The sequence below is a fragment of the Pecten maximus genome, chromosome 17, assembly GCF_902652985.1.
Source record: "Pecten maximus chromosome 17, xPecMax1.1, whole genome shotgun sequence".
Classification (NCBI taxonomy): domain Eukaryota; kingdom Metazoa; phylum Mollusca; class Bivalvia; order Pectinida; family Pectinidae; genus Pecten; species Pecten maximus.
The window spans coordinates 11,351,791-11,376,437 of record NC_047031.1 but is presented as its reverse complement, the minus strand read 5'-3'; the positions used below and the strand labels follow the sequence as shown (position 1 = coordinate 11,376,437).

The 24,647-nt window shown below is 44.0% G+C and overlaps 1 protein-coding gene across 1 annotated transcript in view; it reads left to right on the top strand.

Moving 5' to 3' along the window:
- LOC117315393 (signal peptide peptidase-like 2B) overlaps positions 1-22,400 on the top strand; it is a gene marked incomplete in the record, with an annotated part of 83,811 nt that extends 61,411 nt beyond the window's left edge. The window contains 2 exon segments of the mRNA XM_033869556.1: positions 755-912; positions 19,463-22,400. Of these exon segments, the coding sequence (XP_033725447.1) occupies positions 755-912; positions 19,463-19,606 (302 nt within the window).
- Positions 22,401-24,647: the final 2,247 nt, after the last annotated feature.

The window sequence follows — 24,647 nt, the reverse complement described above, 5'->3', positions numbered from 1 at the left end:
GTTTTCTTTTATTTGCCATGCGGTATATCATTAAAAACTTAATTTTTTAGACCCCTGGCAGTGAAACATCCGTCTGTCTGTTTGTCTGTCTGTTTGTCTGTCTGTCTGTCTGTCCTCCTAGTTTTCCACACTTTTCACAGCCATGCTTCAAGCTATGATTGGTTAAAATTTGTTATGAAACTTCAGTATGAGTACATGTTGAGTGATATGCATTCAGATATTTTCATTTATATATACCGTACCCTTATGTGAGCCTCTCTGAGTTAAAATTCCCATACACAGCGTTATTTGTATCAAGTCAGCAAAACTGAGATCTTGAAACATTGTCAGCTCCAACATGGATTGAATGACACAGAATTTACAGATAACATTAATGTGTTACAGTAGTGACAAGTCTATGAACATGCACGTTCATAGCGTAAAATTTACCATTAAATACCCACACCTTCAAGTACGATTTTACCGTAAGGCATCTACAAATGAAAAGTATGTATACAGGTAGCCTGGACAGAGTACTGCTTAAACTTGATCCATGTCACCTGACATCGAAGGACTGTAGCAGGGGATTCATTGAGCAGATCTGCTCGGAATCTGCTGCTAGCACCCTGCGAACACCCTGCGAATATCCGGGTCAAGGTCAAGGTCATTGCTACTATTTTTAGCAGAGGCAAGTAGGGGACATACTGACCACCTCAATAGATTGATGTATCACTGTGTATGTTATGGGTAAAGCAGAATATCTATGTTTTGACAGGTTATGGTGTGGGGCTGCTGTTCACCTTTGCAGCTTTATACTTCATGGAGACTGGCCAACCAGCACTCCTGTACCTTGTGCCCTGTACACTTGTACCAACAATGGTGATTGGATGTTGCCGCAGAGAATTCAAACTCTTATGGAATGGCAATAAAAAGGTGAGATCCTCTTTTTTGGATACTGGATGATTCTAGTCTCCAGCTAATCTGTGCTTGTAAAACTCTTATATTGCTTATTATGGTAGTGTGTCATCTGTCTGTCTGTCTGTCATCCATCTATCTGACGTAACTTTTTTTATTTAAATGGCTTTTTCTCAATGACTTTTTCTCATTAGCCAAGAGTCCAAGAGTCATGTTCAGCTGAATGTGTCCAGCAAAGTCAGCTGGTAGGTTTCTGGGATGGAGCTTCAAAAATGGTTGCAAAAAAGTAATGACCTTGACCAAAATTCAAGGTCATAGGAGTCAAATCTGTTTAAAAATTCAGGCTATATTTTTGCTCTACTTACCTCTGGTGGGTTTAAATATTTGTTTTAATTACTTAAATCTATAAATAGAAACAAATAAACATCACCCTATCAGAATAAGAGCTCTTAATTCAGTTTAGAGGTGAAAATATTAAAAAGTCTATATGACTGGTCCCATGAAGGTACCCTGATTCTGTGATAATGTGTAATCGGCAAGACGTCCTACATTTCTTGTGTTTTTAATGAGTATAACCATGTACTGCAATGCATTATTTTGGATGATAGGAATAGCCTTGGTGAGTGTAGCATGTAATTTGTGTTAGCTAAAATTCCTGATAACCAACTTTTCCATTACTTCGGCCTGTTTTAATTGATACAGGTCTCACACAGCTAATTCAGCCAATCAGCTGATGTTTCAAAACAATAATTAGTTGTGTGAGACCTACAGAGGAGTCGGCCTCTATTGAAACAAGGATTTTTCACTGAGTCGACCCACAGATGATGAGTGTAGCATAGTGTGTAGTGAGATCAACCTTGGGTATCCGACTTAAGTCAGTAATTTTGGACAGATCATTTCACATGTGTTACCCTGTGTTAGGGTATGTAGCTGTGACATGTGTTACCCTGTGTTAGGGTGGGTAGGCTGTGACATGTGTTATCCTGTGTTAGGGTATGTAGGCTGTGACATGTGTTACCCTGTGTTAGGGTGGGTAGGCTGTGACATGTGTTATCCTGTGTTAGGGTATGTAGGCTGTGACATGTGTTACCCTGTGTTAGGGTATGTAGCTATGACATGTGTTACCCTGTGTTAGGGTATGTAGCTGTGACATGTGTTACCCTGTGTTAGGGTGGGTAGGCTGTGACATGTGTTATCCTGTGTTAGGGTATGTAGGCTGTGACATGTGTTACCCTGTGTTAGGGTATGTAGCTGTGACATGTGTTACCCTGTGTTAGGGTATGTAGCTGTGACATGTGTTACCCTGTGTTAGGGTATGTAGGCTGTGACATGTGTTACCCTGTGTGAGGGTATGTAGCTGTGACATGTGTTACCCTGTGTTAGGGTATGTAACTGTGACATGTGTTACCCTGTGTTAGGGTGGGTAGGCTGTGACATGTGTTACCCTGTGTTAGGGTGGGTAGGCTGTGACATGTGTTACCCTGTGTTAGGGTGGGTAGGCTGTGACATGTGTTACCCTGTGTTAGGGTGGGTAGGCTGTGACATGTGTTACCCTGTGTTAGGGTATGTAGGCTGTGACATGTGTTACCCTGTGTTAGGGTATGTAGGCTGTGACATGTGTTACCCTGTGTTAGGGAATGTAGGCTGTGACATGTGTTACCCTGTGTTAGGGTATGTAGGCTGTGACATGTGTTACCCTGTGTTAGGGTATGTAGGCTGTGACATGTGTTACCCTGTGTTAGGGTATGTAGGCTGTGACATGTGTTACCCTGTGTTAGGGTATGTAGCTGTGACATGTGTTACCCTGTGTTAGGGTATGTAGGCTGTGACATGTGTTACCCTGTGTTAGGGGATGTAGGCTGTGACATGTGTTACCCTGTGTTAGGGTATGTAGCTGTGACATGTGTTACCCTGTGTTAGGGTATGTAGGCTGTGACATGTGTTACCCTGTGTTAGGGTATGGTAGGCTGTGACATGTGTTACCCTGTGTTAGGGTATGTAGGCTGTGACATGTGTTACCCTGTGTTAGGGTATGTAGGCTGTGACATGTGTTACCCTGTGTTAGGGGTTGTGTGTACCGTCTGTGTAGGGATTGTGCTGTGACATGTGTTACCCTGGGTTATGGAATGTAGGCTGTGACATGTGTTACCCCTGTGTTAGGGAATGTAGCTGTGACATGTGTTACCCTGTGTTAGGGTGGGGTAGGCTGTGACATGTGTTAACCCTGTGTTAGGGTATGTAGGCTCTGACATGTGTTCCCTGTGTTAGGATGTAGGCTGTGACATGTGTTACCATGTGTTAGGGTATTAGCTGTGACATGTGTTACCCTGTGTTAGGGTATGTAGGCTGTGACATGTGTTACCCTGTTTAGGGTAGGTAGGCTGTGACATGTGTTACCCTGTGTTAGGGTATGTAGCTGTGACATGTGTTACCCTGTGTTAGGGTATGTATCTTTGACATGTGTTACCCTGTGTTAGGGAATGTAGGCTGGTGACATGTGTTACCCTGTGTTAGGGTATGTAGCTGTGACATGTGTTACCCTGTGTTAGGGTTATGTAGGCTGTGACATGTGTTACCCTGTGTTCGGGTAGGTAGCTGTGACATGTTTACCCCCTTTAGGGGGGTTGTTTGGGACATTTGTTTCCCGTGGGGAGGGTTGGGAGGTGGAAAGGTTTCCTGTGTTAGGGTATTGTATGTGAAAACCCCCCAAATGGGGGTGTCATGTTTAGGGTTTGGGTTTGCTGTGAAAATGTTACCCGTGTTAGGGATGTAGGTGGACATGTTACCCGTGTTAGGGGTTGGCTGGACATGGGTTTCCCCGGTTGGGTTTTTCCTTGGGGCATGTGTTACCCTGTGTTTTGGGTGTAGGTGAAAAGGTTCCCCCTGTTAGGGATGTAGGGGTGGAAGTGTTACCCCTTGTTAGGGAGTAGTTGAAGTTTACCCTGTGTAGGGGGATGTAAAATGTGACGGTTTCCCCGTGTTAGGGGGTAGGGGTGACTGTGTTTCCCTGTTTTAGGGGGGGTGGCTGTGAATTGTTCCCCCGTGTTAGGGTGGGTAGGCTGGACATGTGTTTCCCTGTTTAGGGGGGAAAGGGTTTACATGTGTTACCCTGTGTTAGGGTATGTAGCTGTGACATGTGTTACCCTGTGTTAGGGTATGGTATGCTGTGACATGTGTTACCCTGTGTAGGGTATGTAGCTGTGACATGTGTTACCCTGTGTTTAGGGTATGTAGGCTGTGACATGTGTTACCCTGGTGTTAGGGTATGGTAGGCCTGTGACATGTGTTACCCTGTGTTAGGTATGTAGGCTGTGACATTGTTGTACCCTGTGTTAGGGTGATGTAGGCTGTGACATGTGTTACCCTGTGTTAGGGTATGTAGGCTGTGACATGTGTTACCCTGTGTTAGGGTGGGTAGGCTGTGACATGTGTTACCCTGTGTTAGGGATGTAGGCTGTGACATGTGTTACCCTGTGTTAGGGAATGTAGGCTGTGACATGTGTTACCCTGTGTTAGGGTAGGTAGGCTGTGACATGTGTTACCCTGTGTTAGGGTATGTAGGCTGCTGACATGTGTTACCCTGTGTTAGGTATGTAGGCTGTGACATGTGTTACCCTGTGTTAGGGTATGTAGCTGTGACATGTGTTACCCTGTGTTAGGGTGGGTAGGCTGTGACATGTGTTACCCTGTGTTAGGGTGGGTAGGCTGTGACATGTGTTACCCTGTGTTAGGGTATGTAGGCTGTGACATGTGTTACCCTGTGTTAGGGTAGGTAGGCTGTGACATGTGTTACCCTGTGTTAGGGGATGTAGGCTGTGACATGTGTTACCCTGTGTTAGGGTATGTAGCTGTGACATGTGTTACCCTGTGTTAGGGTATGTAGGCTGTGACATGTGTTACCCTGTGTTAGGGTATGTAGCTGTGACATGTGTTACCCTGTGTTAGGGTATGTAAGCTGTGACATGTGTTACCCTGTGTTAGGGAATGTAGGCTGTGACATGTGTTACCCTGTGTTAGGGTGAGTAGGCTGTGACATGTGTTACCCTGTGTTAGGGTATGTAGCTGTGACATGTGTTACCCTGTGTTAGGGTGGGTAGGCTGTGACATGTGTTACCCTGTGTTAGGGTATGTAGGCTGTGACATGTGTTACCCTGTGTTAGGGTATGTAGGCTGTGACATGTGTTACCCTGTGTTAGGGTACAGTAGGCTGTGACATGTGTTACCCTGTGTTAGGGTATGTAGCTGTGACATGTGTTACCCTGTGTTAGGGTATGTAGGCTGTGACATGTGTTACCCTGTGTTAGTGTATGTAACTGTGACATGTGTTACCCTGTGTTAGGATGGGTAGGCTGTGACATGTGTTACCCTGTGTTAGGGTGGGTAGGCTGTGACATGTGTTACCCTGTGTTAGGGTGGGTAGGCTGTGACATGTGTTACCCTGTGTTAGGGTATGGTAGGCTGTGACATGTGTTACCCTGTGTTAGGGTGGGTAGGCTGTGACATGTGTTACCCTGTGTTAGGGTATGTAGGCTGTGACATGTGTTACCCTGTGTTAGGGTATGGTAGGCTGTGACATGTGTTATCCTGTGTTAGGGTATGTAGGCTGTGACATGTGTTACCCTCTGTTAGGGTATGTAGGCTGTGACATGTATTACCCTGTGTTAGGGTATGTAACTGTGACATGTGTTACCCTGTGTTAGGGTATGTAGGCTGTGACATGTGTTACCCTGGGTTATGGAATGTAGGCTGTGACATGTGTTACCCTGTGTTAGGGAATGTAGGCTGTGACATGTGTTACCCTGTGTTAGGGTGGGTAGGCTGTGACATGTGTTACCCTGTGTTAGGGTATGTAGGCTCTGACATGTGTTACCCTGTGTTAAGGAATGTAGGCTGTGACATGTGTTACCATGTGTTAGGGTATGTAGCTGTGACATGTGTTACCCTGTGTTAGGGTGGGTAGGCTGTGACATGTGTTACCCTGTGTTAGGGTGGGTAGGCTGTGACATGTGTTACCCTGTGTTAGGGTATGTAGGCTGTGACATGTGTTACCCTGTGTTAGGGTATGTAACTGTGACATGTGTTACCCTGTGTTAGGGAATGTAGGCTGTGACATGTGTTACCCTGTGTTAGGGTATGTAGCTGTGACATGTGTTACCCTGTGTTAGGGTATGTAGGCTGTGACATGTGTTACCCTGTGTTAGGGTATGTAGCTGTGACATGTGTTACCCTGTGTTAGGGTATGTAACTGTGACATGTGTTACCCTGTGTTAGGGAATGTAGGCTGTGACATGTGTTACCCTGTGTTAGGGTGAGTAGGCTGTGACATGTGTTACCCTGTGTTAGGGTATGTAGCTGTGACATGTGTTACCCTGTGTTAGGGTGGGTAGGCTGTGACATGTGTTACCCTGTGTTAGGGTATGTAGCTGTGACATGTGTTACCCTGTGTTAGGGTATGTAGGCTGTGACATGTGTTACCCTGTGTTAGGGTACATAGGCTGTGACATGTGTTACCCTGTGTTAGGGTATGTAACTGTGACATGTGTTACCCTGTGTTAGGGTATGTAGGCTGTGACATGTGTTACCCTGTGTTAGGGTATGTAACTGTGACATGTGTTACCCTGTGTTAGGGTGGGTAGGCTGTGACATGTGTTACCCTGTGTTAGGGTGGGTAGGCTGTGACATGTGTTACCCTGTGTTAGGGTGGGTAGGCTGTGACATGTGTTACCCTGTGTTAGGGTATGTAGGCTGTGACATGTGTTACCCTGTGTTAGGGTGGGTAGGCTGTGACATGTGTTACCCTGTGTTAGGGTATGTAGCTGTGACATGTGTTACCCCTGTGTTAGGGTGATGGGTAGGCTGTGACATGTGTTATCCCTGTGTTAGGGTATTAGCGTGTGACATGTGTTACCCTGCTGTTAGGGTATGTAGCTGTGACATGTGTTACCCTGTGTTAGGGTATGTAGGCTGTGACATGTGTTACCCTGTGTTAGGGAATGTAGGCTGTGACATGTGTTACCCTGTGTTAGGGTATGTAGGCTGTGACATGTGTTACCCTGTGTTAGGGTATGTAGCTGTGACATGTGTTACCCTGTGTTAGGGTATGTAACTGTGACATGTGTTACCCTGTGTTAGGGTGGGTAGGCTGTGACATGTGTTACCCTGTGTTAGGGTATGTAGGCTGTGACATTTGTTACCCTGTGCTAGGGTATGTAGGCTGTGACATGTGTTACCATGTGTTAGGGTATGTAGCTGTGATATGTGTTACCCTGTGTTAGGGTGGGTAGGCTGTGACATGTGTTACCCTGTGTTAGGGAATGTAGGCTGTGACATGTGTTACCCTGTGTTAGGGTGGGTAGGCTGTGACATGTGTTACCCTGTGTTAGGGAATGTAGGCTGTGACATGTGTTACCCTGTGTTAGGGTGGGTAGGCTGTGACATGTGTTACCCTGTGTTAGGGTATGTAGGCTCTGACATGTGTTACCCTGTGTTAGGGTATGTAGGCTGTGACATGTGTTACCATGTGTTAGGGTATGTAGCTGTGACATGTGTTACCCTGTGTTAGGGTGGGTAGGCTGTGACATGTGTTACCCTGTGTTAGGGTGGGTAGGCTGTGACATGTGTTACCCTGTGTTAGGGTATGTAGGCTGTGACATGTGTTACCCTGTGTTAGGGTATGTAGGCTGTGACATGTGTTACCCTGTGTTAGGGTATGTAGCTGTGACATGTGTTACCCTGTGTTAGGGTATGTAGGCTGTGACATGTGTTACCCTGTGTTAGGGTATGTAGGCTGTGACATGTGTTACCCTGTGTTAGGGTGGGTAGGCTGTGACATGTGTTACCCTGTGTTAGGGAATGTAGGCTGTGACATGTGTTACCCTGTGTTAGGGTGAGTAGGCTGTGACATGTGTTACCCTGTGTTAGGGTATGTAGCTGTGACATGTGTTACCCTGTGTTAGGGTGGGTAGGCTGTGACATGTGTTACCCTGTGTTAGGGTATGTAACTGTGACATGTGTTACCCTGTGTTAGGGTATGGTAGGCTGTGACATGTGTTACCCTGTGTTAGGGTGGGTAGGCTGTGACATGTGTTACCCTGTGTTAGGGTGGGTAGGCTGTGACATGTGTTACCCTGTGTTAGGGTATGTAGGCTGTGACATGTGTTACCCTGTGTTAGGGTGGGTAGGCTGTGACATGTGTTACCCTGTGTTAGGGTGGGTAGGCTGTGACATGTGTTACCCTGTGTTAGGGTGGGTAGGCTGTGACATGTGTTATCCTGTGTTAGGGTATGTAGGCTGTGACATGTGTTACCCTGTGTTAGGGTATGTAGCTGTGACATGTGTTACCCTGTGTTAGGGTATGTAGCTGTGACATGTGTTACCCTGTGTTAGGGTATGTAGGCTGTGACATGTGTTACCCTGTGTTAGGGTATGTAGCTGTGACATGTGTTACCCTGTGTTAGGGTATGTAACTGTGACATGTGTTACCCTGTGTTAGGGAATGTAGGCTGTGACATGTGTTACCCTGTGTTAGGGTGAGTAGGCTGTGACATGTGTTACCCTGTGTTAGGGTAGTAGCTGTGACATGTGTTACCCTGTGTTAGGGTGGGTAGGCTGTGACATGTGTTACCCTGTGTTAGGGTATGTAGGCTGTGACATGTGTTACCCTGTGTTAGGGTATGTAGGCTGTGACATGTGTTACCCTGTGTTAGGGTAAAGTAGGCTGTGACATGTGTTACCCTGTGTTAGGGTATGTAGGCTGTGACATGTGTTACCCTGTGTTAGGGTATGTAGGCTGTGACATGTGTTACCCTGTGTTAGGGTATGTAACTGTGACATGTGTTACCCTGTGTTAGGGATGGGTAGGCTGTGACATGTGTTACCCTGTGTTAGGGATGGGTAGGCTGTGACATGTGTTACCCTGTGTTAGGGTGGTAGGCTGTGACATGTGTTTACCCTGTGTTAGGGTGGGTAGGCTGTGACATGTGTTACCCTGTGTTAGGGTAGGGTAGGCTGTGACATGTGTTACCCTGTGTTAGGGTGGGTAGGCTGTGACATGTGTTACCCTGTGTTAGGGTGCATGGGTAGGCTGTGACATGTGTTATCCTGTGTTAGGGTATGTAGGCTGTGACATGTGTTACCCTCTGTTAGGGTATGTAGCTGTGACATGTAGTTACCCTGTGTTAGGGTATGTAACTGTGACATGTGTTACCCTGTGTTAGGGTATGTAAGCTGTGACATGTGTTACCCTGTGTTAGGGTATGTAGGCTGTGACATGTGTTACCCTGTGTTAGGGTGGGTAGGCTGTGACATGTGTTACCCTGTGTTAGGGTATGTAGCTGTGACATGTGTTACCCTGTGTTAGGGTATGTAACTGTGACATGTGTTACCCTGTGTTAGGGTGGGTAGGCTGTGACATGTGTTACCCTGTGTTAGGGTATGTAGGCTGTGACATTTGTTACCCTGTGCTAGGGTATGTAGGCTGTGACATGTGTTACCCTGTGTTAGGGTGGGTAGGCTGTGACATGTGTTACCCTGTGTTAGGGTATGTAGGCTGTGACATGTGTTACCCTGTGTTAGGGTATGTAGCTGTGACATGTGTTACCCTGTGTTAGGGGTACATAGGCTGTGACATGTGTTACCCTGTGTTAGGGTATGTAACTGTGACATGTGTTACCCTGTGTTAGGGTGGGTAGGCTGTGACATGTGTTACCCTGTGTTAGGGTGGGTAGGCTGTGACATGTGTTACCCTGTGTTAGGGTGGGTAGGCTGTGACATGTGTTACCCTGTGTTAGGGTATGTAGGCTGTGACATGTGTTACCCTGTGTTAGGGTGGGTAGGCTGTGACATGTGTTACCCTGTGTTAGGGTGGGTAGGCTGTGACATGTGTTACCCTGTGTTAGGGTGCATGGGTAGGCTGTGACATGTGTTATCCCTGTGTTAGGGTATGTAGGCTGTGACATGTGTTACCCTCTGTTAGGGTATGTAGCTGTGACATGTATTACCCTGTGTTAGGGTATGTAACTGTGACATTTGTTACCCTGTGTTAGGGTATGTAACTGTGACATGTGTTACCCTGTGTTAGGGTATGTAGGCTGTGACATGTGTTACCCTGTGTTAGGGTGGATAGGCTGTGACATGTGTTACCCTGTGTTAGGGTATGTAGCTGTGACATGTGTTACCCTGTGTTAGGGTATGTAACTGTGACATGTGTTACCCTGTGTTAGGGTGGGTAGGCTGTGACATGTGTTACCCTGTGTTAGGGTATGTAGGCTGTGACATTTGTTACCCTGTGCTAGGGTATGTAGGCTGTGACATGTGTTACCATGTGTTAGGGTATGTAGCTGTGATATGTGTTACCCTGTGTTAGGGTGGGTAGGCTGTGACATGTGTTACCCTGTGTTAGGGAATGTAGGCTGTGACATGTGTTACCCTGTGTTAGGGTGGGTAGGCTGTGACATGTGTTACCCTGTGTTAGGGTGGGTAGGCTGTGACATGTGTTACCCTGTGTTAGGGTGCATGGTAGGCTGTGACATGTGTTATCCTGTGTTAGGGTATGTAGGCTGTGACATGTGTTACCCTGTGTTAGGGTATGTAGCTGTGACATGTATTACCCTGTGTTAGGGTATGTAACTGTGACATGTGTTACCCTGTGTTAGGGTATGTAGGCTGTGACATGTGTTACCCTGTGTTAGGGTATGTAGGCTGTGACATGTGTTACCCTGTGTTAGGGTATGTAGCTGTGACATGTGTTACCCTGTGTTAGGGTGGGTAGGCTGTGACATGTGTTACCCTGTGTTAGGGTATGTAGCTGTGACATGTGTTACCCTGTGTTAGGGTATGTAGGCTGTGACATGTGTTACCCTGTGTTAGGGTATGTAGGCTGTGACATGTGTTACCCTGTGTTAGGGTATGTAGGCTGTGACATGTGTTACCCTGTGCTAGGGTATGTAGGCTGTGACATGTGTTACCCTGTGTTAGGGTATGTAGCTGTGACATGTGTTACCCTGTGTTAGGGGTGGTAGGCTGTGACATGTGTTACCCTGTGTTAGGGTATGTAGGCTGTGACATGTGTTACCCTGTGTTAGGGTGGGTAGGCTGTGACATGTGTTACCCTGTGTTAGGGTAGGGTAGGCTGTGACATGTGTTACCCTGTGTTAGGGTGCATGGTAGGCTGTGACATGTGTTATCCCTGTGTTAGGGTATGTAGGCTGTGACATGTGTTACCCTGTGTTAGGGTATGTAGCTGTGACATGTGTTACCCTGTGTTAGGGTATGTAGCTGTGACATGTGTTACCCTGTGTTAGGGTATGTAGGCTGTGACATGTGTTACCCTGTGTTAGGGTATGTAGGCTGTGACATGTGTTACCCTGTGTTAGGGTAGGTAGGCTGTGACATGTGTTACCCTGTGTTAGGGTGGGTAGGCTGTGACATGTGTTACCCTGTGTTAGGGTATGTAGCTGTGACATGTGTTACCCTGTGTTAGGGTATGTAGGCTGTGACATGTGTTACCCTGTGTTAGGGTGGGTAGGCGTGTGATGACATGTGTTACCCTTGTTAGGGTGGGTAGGCTGTGAACAGTGTGTGCCGGTGTTTTGGTCCGGGGTAGGCTGTGACATGTGTTTATCCTTGTTAAGGTTCTGTCTCTGTGACATTTGTTACCCCTTTGGTTTTGTTAGGGTGGGTAGATGCTGTTAATGTGTTCCCTGTGTTAGGGTGGGTAGGCTGTGGACTGTGTTTTTACCTCTTTGTTAGGGTATGTAGCCGTGACGTGTTACCCTGTGTTATGGTAATTAGCTGTGACATGGGTTACCCTGTGTTAGGGTAGTAACTGTGACATGTGTTACCCGGCTGTGTTTAGGGTACTAGGCTGTACATTTTTTACCACCCTTGTTAGGTATATTTGCTTTGACATGGTGTGTTACCGAGATGTAGAGAATAGGAGGGGGGGTATTGAGGTAGGTTGGATTGTTTGTTTCTTTTTTTTCGTTGCTTTTCCTTTTTTCCCTTTGTTCTTTCAGTAGGCTGTGACATGTGTTACCCTGTGTTAGGGTAGGTAGGCTGTGACATGTGTTACCCTGTGTTAGGGTATGTAGCTGTGACATGTGTTACCCTGTGTTAGGGATGGGTAGGCTGTGACATGTGTTACCCTGTGTTAGGGTATGTAGCTGTGACATGTGTTACCCTGTGTTAGGATGGGTAGGCTGTGACATGTGTTACCCTGTGTTAGGGTGGGTAGGCTGTGACATGTGTTACCCTGTGTTAGGGTATGTAGGCTGTGACATGTGTTACCCTGTGTTAGGGTATGGTTGGCTGTGACATGTGTTACCCTGTGTTAGGGTGGGTAGGCTGTGACATGTGTTACCCTGTGTTAGGGTATGTAGGCTGTGACATGTGTTACCCTGTGTTAGGGTATGTAGGCTGTGACATGTGTTACCCTGTGTTAGGGTATGTAGCTGTGACATGTGTTACCCTGTGTTAGGGTATGTAGCTGTGACATGTGTTACCCTGTGTTAGGGAATGTAGGCTGTGACATGTGTTACCCTGTGTTAGGGTGATGTAGGCTGTGACATGTGTTACCCTGTGTTAGGGTATGTAGCTGTGACATGTGTTACCCTGTGTTAGGGTATGTAAGCTGTGACATGTGTTACCCTGTGTTAGGGTGGGTAGGCTGTGACATGTGTTACCCTGTGTTAGGGTATGTAGGCTGTGACATGTGTTACCCTGTGTTAGGGTATGTAGGCTGTGACATGTGTTACCCTGTGTTAGGGTATGTAGCTGTGACATGTGTTACCCTGTGTTAGGGTGGGTAGGCTGTGACATGTGTTACCCTGTGTTAGGGTATGTAGGCTGTGACATGTGTTACCCTGTGTTAGGGTGGGTAGGCTGTGACATGTGTTACCCTGTGTTAGGGTGGGTAGGCTGTGACATGTGTTACCCTGTGTTAGGGTATGTAGCTGTGACATGTGTTACCCTGTGTTAGGGTATGTAGGCTGTGACATGTGTTACCCTGTGTTAGGGTGGGTAGGCTGTGACATGTGTTACCCTGTGTTAGGGTGGGTAGGCTGTGACATGTGTTACCCTGTGTTAGGGTGGGTAGGCTGTGACATGTGTTACCCTGTGTTAGGGTATGTAGCTGTGACATGTGTTACCCTGTGTTAGGGTAGGTAGGCTGTGACATGTGTTACCCTGTGTTAGGGTAGGTAGGCTGTGACATGTGTTACCCTGTGTTAGGGTATGTAGGCTGTGACATGTGTTACCCTGTGTTAGGGTATGTAGCTGTGACATGTGTTACCCTGTGTTAGGGTATGTAGGCTGTGACATGTGTTACCCTGTGTTAGGGTATGTAGGCTGTGACATGTGTTACCCTGTGTTAGGGTATGTAGGCTGTGACATGTGTTACCCTGTGTTAGGGTGGGTAGGCTGTGACATGTGTTACCCTGTGTTAGGGTATGTAGGCTGTGACATGTGTTACCCTGTGTTAGGGTATGTAGGCTGTGACATGTGTTACCCTGTGTTAGGGTATGTAGCTGTGACATGTGTTACCCTGTGTTAGGGTGGGTAGGCTGTGACATGTGTTACCCTGTGTTAGGGTATGTAACTGTGACATGTGTTACCCTGTGTTAGGATGGGTAGGCTGTGACATGTGTTACCCTGTGTTAGGGTGGGTAGGCTGTGACATGTGTTACCCTGTGTTAGGGTATGTAGGCTGTGACATGTGTTACCCTGTGTTAGGGTGGGTAGGCTGTGACATGTGTTACCCTGTGTTAGGGTGATGTAGGCTGTGACATGTGTTACCCTGTGTTAGGGTAATGGTAGGCTGTGACATGTGTTACCCTGTGTTAGGGTAGTAGGCTGTGTGACATGTGTTACCCTGTGTTAGGGTATGTAGCTGTGACATGTGTTACCCTGTGTTAGGGTATGTAGGCTGTGACATGTGTTACCCTGTGTTAGGGTATGTAGGCTGTGACATGTGTTACCCTGTGTTAGGTGGGTAGGCTGTGACATGTGTTACCCTGTGTTAGGGTATGTAGCTGTGACATGTGTTACCCTGTGTTAGGGTATGTAACTGTGACATGTGTTACCCTGTGTTAGGGTGGGTAGGCTGTGACATGTGTTACCCTGTGTTAGGGTATGTAGGCTGTGACATTTGTTACCCTGTGCTAGGGTATGTAGGCTGTGACATGTGTTACCATGTGTTAGGGTATGTAGCTGTGATATGTGTTACCCTGTGTTAGGGTGGGTAGGCTGTGACATGTGTTACCCTGTGTTAGGGAATGTAGGCTGTGACATGTGTTACCCTGTGTTAGGGTGGGTAGGCTGTGACATGTGTTACCCTGTGTTAGGGTGGGTAGGCTGTGACATGTGTTACCCTGTGTTAGGGTGCATGGGTAGGCTGTGACATGTGTTATCCTGTGTTAGGGTATGTAGGCTGTGACATGTGTTACCCTCTGTTAGGGTATGTAGCTGTGACATGTATTACCCTGTGTTAGGGTATGTAGCTGTGACATGTGTTACCCTGTGTTAGGGTATGTAACTGTGACATGTGTTACCCTGTGTTAGGGTAGGTAGGCTGTGACATGTGTTACCCTGTGTTAGGGTATGTAGGCTGTGACATGTGTTACCCTGTGTTAGGGTATGTAGGCTGTGACATGTGTTACCCTGTGTTAGGGTGGGTAGGCTGTGACATGTGTTACCCTGTGTTAGGGTATGTAGGCTGTGACATGTGTTACCCTGTGTTAGGGTATGTAGGCTGTGACATGTGTTACCCTGTGTTAGGGTATGTAGGCTGTGACATGTGTTACCCTGTGTTAGGGGTATGTAGGCTGTGACATGTGTTACCATGTGTTAGGGTATGTAGCTGTGACATGTGTTACCCTGTGTTAGGGTGGGTAGGCTGTGACATGTGTTACCCTGTGTTAGGGTGGGTAGGCTGTGACATGTGTTACCCTGTGTTAGGGTATGTAGGCTGTGACATGTGTTACCCTGTGTTATGGTATGTAGCTGTGACATGTGTTACCCTGTGTTAGGGTATGTAACTGTGACATGTGTTACCCTGTGTTAGGGTACATAGGCTGTGACATGTGTTACCCTGTGTTAGGGTATGTGGCTGTGACATGTGTTACCCTGTGTTAGGGTGGGTAGGCTGTGACATGTGTTACCCTGTGTTAGGGAATGTAGGCTGTGACATGTGTTACCCTGTGTTAGGGTGGGTAGGCTGTGACATGTGTTACCCTGTGTTAGGGTATGTAGCTGTGACATGTGTTACCCTGTGTTAGGGTGGGTAGGCTGTGACATGTGTTACCCTGTGTTAGTGTATGTAACTGTGACATGTGTTACCCTGTGTTAGGATGGGTAGGCTGTGACATGTGTTACCCTGTGTTAGGGTGGGTAGGCTGTGACATGTATTACCCTGTGTTAGGGTATGTAGGCTGTGACATGTGTTACCCTGTGTTAGGGTGGGTAGGCTGTGACATGTGTTACCCTGTGTTAGGGTGGGTAGGCTGTGACATGTGTTACCCTGTGTTAGGGTGCATGGGTAGGCTGTGACATGTGTTATCCTGTGTTAGGGTATGTAGGCTGTGACATGTGTTACCCTGTGTTAGGGTATGTAGCTGTGACATGTGTTACCCTGTGTTAGGGTATGTAGCTGTGACATGTGTTACCCTGTGTTAGGGTATGTAGGCTGTGACATGTGTTACCCTGTGTTAGGGTATGTAGCTGTGACATGTGTTACCCTGTGTTAGGGTATGTAACTGTGACATGTGTTACCCTGTGTTAGGGAATGTAGGCTGTGACATGTGTTACCCTGTGTTAGGGTGAGTAGGCTGTGACATGTGTTACCCTGTGTTAGGGTATGTAGCTGTGACATGTGTTACCCTGTGTTAGGGTGGGTAGGCTGTGACATGTGTTACCCTGTGTTAGGGTATGTAGCTGTGACATGTGTTACCCTGTGTTAGGGTATGTAGGCTGTGACATGTGTTACCCTGTGTTAGGGTACATAGGCTGTGACATGTGTTACCCTGTGTTAGGGTATGTAACTGTGACATGTGTTACCCTGTGTTAGGGTATGTAGGCTGTGACATGTGTTACCCTGTGTTAGTGTATGTAACTGTGACATGTGTTACCCTGTGTTAGGATGGGTAGGCTGTGACATGTGTTACCCTGTGTTAGGGTGGGTAGGCTGTAACATGTGTTACCCTGTGTTAGGGTCGGGTAGGCTGTGACATGTGTTACCCTGTGTTAGGGTATGTAGGCTGTGACATGTGTTACCCTGTGTTAGGGTGGGTAGGCTGTGACATGTGTTACCCTGTGTTAGGGTGGGTAGGCTGTGACATGTGTTACCCTGTGTTAGGGTGCATGGGTAGGCTGTGACATGTGTTATCCTGTGTTAGGGTATGTAGGCTGTGACATGTGTTACCCTCTGTTAGGGTATGTAGCTGTGACATGTATTACCCTGTGTTAGGGTATGTAACTGTGACATGTGTTACCCTGTGTTAGGGTATGTAACTGTGACATGTGTTACCCTGTGTTAGGGTATGTAGGCTGTGACATGTGTTACCCTGTGTTAGGGTGGATAGGCTGTGACATGTGTTACCCTGTGTTAGGGTATGTAGCTGTGACATGTGTTACCCTGTGTTAGGGTATGTAACTGTGACATGTGTTACCCTGTGTTAGGGTGGGTAGGCTGTGACATGTGTTACCCTGTGTTAGGGTATGTAGGCTGTGACATTTGTTACCCTGTGCTAGGGTATGTAGGCTGTGACATGTGTTACCCTGTGTTAGGGTGGGTAGGCTGTGACATGTGTTACCCTGTGTTAGGGTATGTAGCTGTGACATGTGTTACCCTGTGTTAGGGTATGTAGGCTGTGACATGTGTTACCCTGTGTTAGGGTACATAGGCTGTGACATGTGTTACCCTGTGTTAGGGTATGTAACTGTGACATGTGTTACCCTGTGTTAGGATGGGTAGGCTGTGACATGTGTTACCCTGTGTTAGGGTGGGTAGGCTGTGACATGTGTTACCCTGTGTTAGGGTGGGTAGGCTGTGACATGTGTTACCCTGTGTTAGGGTATGTAGGCTGTGACATGTGTTACCCTGTGTTAGGGTGGGTAGGCTGTGACATGTGTTACCCTGTGTTAGGGTGGGTAGGCTGTGACATGTGTTGCCCTGTGTTAGGGTGCATGGGTAGGCTGTGACATGTGTTATCCTGTGTTAGGGTATGTAGGCTGTGACATGTGTTACCCTCTGTTAGGGTATGTAGCTGTGACATGTATTACCCTGTGTTAGGGTATGTAACTGTGACATGTGTTACCCTGTGTTAGGGTATGTAACTGTGACATGTGTTACCCTGTGTTAGGGTATGTAGGCTGTGACATGTGTTACCCTGTGTTAGGGTGGATAGGCTGTGACATGTGTTACCCTGTGTTAGGGTATGTAGCTGTGACATGTGTTACCCTGTGTTAGGGTATGTAACTGTGACATGTGTTACCCTGTGTTAGGGTGGGTAGGCTGTGACATGTGTTACCCTGTGTTAGGGTATGTAGGCTGTGACATTTGTTACCCTGTGCTAGGGTATGTAGGCTGTGACATGTGTTACCATGTGTTAGGGTATGTAGCTGTGACATGTGTTACCCTGTGTTAGGGAATGTAGGCTGTGACATGTGTTACCCTGTGTTAGGGTGGGTAGGCTGTGACATGTGTTACCCTGTGTTAGGGAATGTAGGCTGTGACATGTGTTACCCTGTGTTAGGGTGGGTAGGCTGTGACATGTGTTACCCTGTGTTAGGGTATGTAGGCTCTGACATGTGTTACCCTGTGTTAGGGTATGTAGGCTGTGACATGTGTTACCCTGTGTTAGGGTATGTAGCTGTGACATGTGTTACCCTGTGTTAGGGTGGGTAGGCTGTGACATGTGTTACCCTGTGTTAGGGTGGGTAGGCTGTGACATGTGTTACCCTGTGTTAGGGTATGTAGGCTGTGACATGTGTTACCCTGTGTTATGGTATGTAGCTGTGACATGTGTTACCCTGTGTTAGGGTATGTAACTGTGACATGTGTTACCCTGTGTTAGGGTACATAGGCTGTGACATGTGTTACCCTGTGTTAGGGTATGTAGGCTGTGACATGTGTTACCCTGTGTTAGGGTGGGTAGGCTGTGACATGTGTTACCCTGTGTTAGGGAATGTAGGCTGTGACATGTGTTACCCTGTGTTAGGGTGGGTAGGCTGTGACATGTGTTACCCTGTGTTAGGGTATGTAGCTGTGACATGTGTTACCCTGTGTTAGGGTGGGTAGGCTGTGACATGTGTTACCCTGTGTTAGGGTATGTAGCTGTGACATGTGTTACCCTGTGTTAGGGTGGGTAGGCTGTGACATGTGTTACCCTGTGTAAGGGTATGTAGCTGTGACATGTGTTACCCTGTGTTAGGGTATGTAGGCTGTGACATGTGTTACCCTGTGTTAGGGTATGTAGGCTGTGACATGTGTTACCCTGTGTTAGGGTGGGTAGGCTGTGACATGTGTTACCCTGTGTTAGGGTGCATGGGTAGGCTGTGACATGTGTTATCCTGTGTTAGGGTGGGTAGGCTGTGACATGTGTTACCCTGTGTTAGGGTATGTAGCTGTGACATGTATTACCCTGTGTTTGGGTATGTAGCTGTGACATGTATTACCCTGTGTTAGGGTATGTAGCTGTGACATGTATTACCCTGTGTTAGGGTGCATGGGTAGGCTGTGACATGTGTTATCCTGTGTTAGGGTATGTAGGCTGTGACATGTGTTACCCTGTGTTAGGGTGGGTAGGCTGTGACATGTGTTACCCTGTGTTAGGGTGCATGGGTAGGCTGTGACATGTGTTATCCTGTGTTAGGGTGGGTAGGCTGTGACATGTGTTACCCTATGTTAGGGTATGTAGCTGTGACATGTATTACCCTGTGTTAGGGTATGTAGCTGTGACATGTATTACCCTGTGTTAGGGTATGTAGCTGTGACATGTATTACCCTGTGTTAGGGTGCATGGGTAGGCTGTGACATGTGTTATCCTGTGTTAGGGTATGTAGGCTGTGACATGTATTACCCTGTGTTAGGGTATGTAACTGTGACATGTGTTACCCTGTGTTAGGGTATGTAACTGTGACATGTGTTACCCTGTGTTAGGGTATGTAGGCTGTGACATGTGTTACCCTGTGTTAGGGTATGTAGGCTGTGACATGTGTTACCCTGTATTAGGGTATGTAGGCTGTGACATGTGTTACCCTGTGTTAGGGTATGTAGGCTGTGAAATGATAATATGCAGGCCAAGTTCTGATTTAAGTCATTTGTATGCCCCTTGAAAACAAATACTGCTTGATACCAGAGTTTAATTGAATAATACTGGTGATGTTTATAAATAAGAATCTAGTTGAATGAGACCTTAGTGCTGCTTATGAACAAGAGTCTAATTGAATAAGAATAGTGTTAATTATATAATATGGTAACAAATGCCTAAAGCAAATCGAATCAAAGAGTCTACTTGAATGAGATAAGTGATGATGATGAACTATATTCCCTTAATCTCTTTTCCAAATTCAGTGCCCCAAGAAGGATGATGATTTTCGGGACGAAACAACAGAAAGGGTGATTCCTCCAACAGGGGCTGAATCGAACACAGCTGACACTGACAGCGTGCGGATCAGTATATCAAGTACCTCCAGTACTGATGAATTACTGCATTGACTAGGACTACAAGGGGAGACATCATTATTTGGGGTTGGTAGAAGGTTTACAAGATCGGAGACCACAAGATTGTTTGGTGATAGCTATACTCACAACAAGATCCTTGATGTTTGAGCTAATAACCAGCTGTCATTTACAAACAAAATAAGATTTTGAAATTACATGAGATGGCACATGTGACATGTGTCAACCTAAAACATGATATGTGTCAACTTACATCACTCCAACAACACACATCACAACCTTATCACACATATAAACATCCCTGTCTGTCAACTCTCTATACTTAACGATGTGTTGGAATTATATATCAAGTGTCATTTGGTGTTGATGAATAATTTTTGATGAGTTGAAGTGAGAAAAGTACATTTGTATTCATAACACAAGTCAGTTTCTTGGATTATTACTACTTTTGCATATCAGAAATGGTCGTTTATAACCTGTTTGTAAACTTTTCTAGTAATTGAATAATTAAAAGATGTGGGTGTCAAAAAAAAAGATGAAGCAAACATCATCAGTTTGTTTGCAGTTTAAATCACCCTTCATCCCAGGTCTGTAGTTTGTTGGTCAATAAGTCTGTCCTTCTGTCACATGTGATACATGTGTGTCTTGAAGTAAAGTCCTGTTTCTTACTATGTACTGCATATGACCTAATAACGTTATTCTGAAGTTTTATGAAACAGACTACCTTATAACAGACTACCTTATAATAGACTACCTTATAATAGACTACCTTATAACAGACTACCTTATAACAGACTACCTTATAACAGACTACCTTATAACAGACTACCTTATAACAGACTACCTTATAACAGAATACCTTATAACAGACTACCTTATAACAGAATACCTTATAACAGACTACCTTATAACAGACTACCTTATAATAGACTACCTTATAATAGACTACCTTATAACAGACTACCTTATAACAGACTACCTTACAATAGACTACCTTATAACAGACTACCTTATAACAGAATACCTTATAGCAGACTACCTTACAATAGACTACCTTATAACAGACTACCTTATAACAGAATACCTTATAACAGACTACCTTATAACAGACTACCTTATAATAGACTACCTTATAACAGACTACCTTATAATAGACTACCTTATAACAGAATACCTTATAACAGACTACCTTATAACAGACTACCTTATAACAGACTACCTTATAACAGACTACCTTATAACAGACTACCTTATAACAGACTACCTTATAACAGACTACCTTATAACAGACTACCTTATAACAGACTACCTTATAACAGACTACCTTATAACAGACTACCTTATAACAGACTACCTTATAGCAGACTACCTTATAATAGACTACCTTATAACAGACTACCTTATAACAGACTACCTTATAACAGAATACCTTATAACAGACTACCTTATAACAGACTACCTTATAATAGACTACCTTATAACAGACTACCTTATAACAGACTACCTTATAACAGACTACCTTATAACAGACTACCTTATAACAGAATACCTTATAACAGACTACCTTATAACAGACTACCTTATAATAGACTACCTTATAATAGACTACCTTATAACAGAATACCTTAAAACAGACTACCTTAAAACAGACTACCTTATAACAGAATACCTTAAAACAGACTACCTTATAACAGAATACCTTATAACAGAATACCTTATAATAGACTACCTTATAACAGAATACCTTAAAACAGACTACCTTATAACAGAATACCTTATAACAGACTACCTTATAACAGAATACCAAAGGCTGCAGAAACGGTGAAATATTAAGTCATAAAAATATTCCCAATGAATGAATGTATCTATTCATTATCATTTATAAGCAAACATATAATAAATAGAAGACTTTGTTCAGTTTTCAGTGCTTGGTCAAAAAAAATCATTGATCAATGTACAACATGTGATTGGTTCCCATGTACATAACATGAAAGGGTATGTAAAGCAGGTGGAAAATTCAGCATCATATTTCATCTAGACAAGTTTTTTTGTGAGTTTAAAGTACTTGCACAACAGTAAAACAGAGTGGTCCAATTAAACTGAATTAGTAGTGCATTAAATTACTGTAAGCAGGAGAAAGTTTGCACTTGCAAATTCGGGAAGTAGTCACCAGTATTTATTTGCCCACATACCAAATCTACTGTCCCAGGCTTTTTCTCACCCTGGTACATGTACAATTTTTTTATATTACCTTCAGGCAATATGTTGGTGAAGTTTGCCTGAAAATAATTATACAAAATGCTCCAAAATAGCTTATTTTGTGTCCCTGGGCTATACACTGGTTTGGGCGATACACAGGAAATAATTATATACAAATGTATATAAACTGACTTAACCTGTATCTCTGGCATATATAATGAATTGGCTTTATGTGGCCATATGTGATCCCTTCTGCATGGGATTTCAACAAATCAATGTCTTAACTTGAGGATCCAAACAGATTTGGTTGTTATCAATAACACCTAGTTAACTTGAGGATCCTATCATATCTATAACACCAAGTTAACCTGAGGATCCTATCATATCTATAACACATAGTTAACTTGAGGATCCTATCATATCTATAACACCTAGTTAACTTGAGGATCCTATCATATCTATAACACCAAGTTAACTTGAGGATCCTATCATATCTATAACACCTAGTTAACTTGAGGATTCTATCATATCTATATCTAAATAAACCTGTTTTCATTATTTTATTGTTGCATGTTTTTAAAGTTTTATTTGTAATTTTATTTGTAGATTCATTAAAACTGCTTCAATCATATTTGAGTATTTTTTTTTATCAATTCCATTTGACACATTCTGTGTACTGTATTGTATCACAGCTTATCAAATAGGGAAACACATGTCTTCAGCTCTCCAAGCACCAAGCTGGCACCCAGGTTGAGGGGTGGAGCCGGAATAGGACAATTTGTTGCTACATTAAATATATTTTTTGCTGGAAGAACACAATGAATATCATTCATATTTGAATGGTAACATTCCAAGTTATAGGGATTTAAAATTGAACAAAGGGTATGGCTGACTACCTCTAAGGGGGTTAAAAGCAAACCAAAAGGGCAAAATGGCTATATTGCAAGAAAGTTTTATTACGTCATCTGAGACAAAGTCTAAGTTGACCTATTGCGATGGCCTTTTGTCCAACGGCATCCGGCGTCCGTCGTAAACAATTTACATTTTCAACTTCTGTTCAGTTACTAACAGTGTTTGTTTTTGTTCTCTATATTTCCCCTACACTTGTATGCCCCCTTTCTGCTATCCCAAGGGTGTCACATCCGTCATTTATGCAACACACAACATTGCAAAATAATTTTTCTGACAAGTTTCATCAAAATACATTTAGTTGTTCGGGAATATTAGCGTTTTAAAAAGATTTACACTTTGGGTCAAATGAATTAAAATGTTAATTATATTATTACAAAGGGCAATAACTGTACGTTATTGTCGAATAATTCCCATTTTCAAACACATCCCAGATCTTGTTGATATATAGCTGCGTACAAAATTTCATAAAACTTGGTTGATATTTACTCCAGTTATCGTGTTCACAAGGTCCAGTAAAAATTATATTACAAAGGGCAATAACTCTCAAACTCGTCCGAGATCTTCTTGATATCTGACTGCATACAAAGTTTCATCAAACTTGGTTGAGATTTACTAAAGTTATCTTATTCACAAGGTGGTTGTTGACGGACGGACGCTGCGATATGGGATAAGCTCACCTTGGTCCTTTGGAACAGGTGAGCTAAAACAGTGTCACAGCAAAATCTCAGCAGCAAAAATCAAACAAGAGGCCCATGGGCCTTTACTGACATCATACTGCAATTTTAAGACTTACAGCAGGAGAATGCTAAATTATAAACTCATACCAGTGGCAGTAAAATCTTACAAAGACTTTGTTTTCCATTGCCGTAGTTGTGGTCACAAGTAGGTAACTAGCCGTCATCAAAGCCATTTAAGCCAAATCTGAGCTAATTTCCCCATTTTGTTGTGTTAGCTATATCAAAGGCGTCTGCTAGTACTGGTTTGTATTTATAGAAAAAAGACAATCAACAAATTTTGATATGATAAGAGGGGGTTAATATTTCTTCTATTAATACTAACCAGTACTAACAGACGTCTTTGATCTAGATAACTATGGCAAGCCGTTTTAACTTAAAAAAAACATAATGCAAATAATTTATTCACCTTAAGGTGAAAAGAATTTCACTTAAGTGAAATTCTTTTCATTTAAGTGAAATAAAACATAATGCAAATAAATGTTAATATCCCTTAAGGCAAAAAGAATTTCACTTAGGTGCAAAAAAAATATTTGCTGACATAATGCAAAATACTTGTCCCTTAAGTGAAATTCTTTTCATCTTAAGGTAAATAAAACTGACCATATGTTCATAAAGTCACTCTGTCCTCCTATCCACCCCATGGTATAATGGAATTAACCCTCGCCTTGGACTATATCTTCAGTGCAAGCCTTTCGCTTGTACATACTAATAACTATGAACAGATTTTTTCCTAAAATATTGAAATATTGGAATTATTTGTGATCATGTTTAAGAAACGCCTTCATTTTTAATTTTCAAAAAATAAATAAAATAAAATAACCGATTTTGACAAAGAAGATGTTGTTAAAACCATTAAACACTGTAATCTAATGTAAGAAACAGCGTGAGTAAACTTTAACTTTGACACGTTCTTATCACTTATCATAATGGAAATAAAACATATATTTAATGGAAATAAAACATGAGTGAAAGTAAATCATCCGGGAAATAATATTGATTTTACTAACAACAAATGAAGTAGAGAAAAGGTCTCGAATTGGTCAGAAATTAAACACCCAATGCTTGGTCAATAGATGGACTAGTCCATATCTGATTCATGAGAGTGGGTGTCTGATTTACTCAACAGCAGCATTTGCATTATGGTTTTTTTACTTATGGTAGACTAATACCAAAATTAATACATGTCATTTTAGACACTAGAATGAAAATCGGCAAACACTATAAAAGCA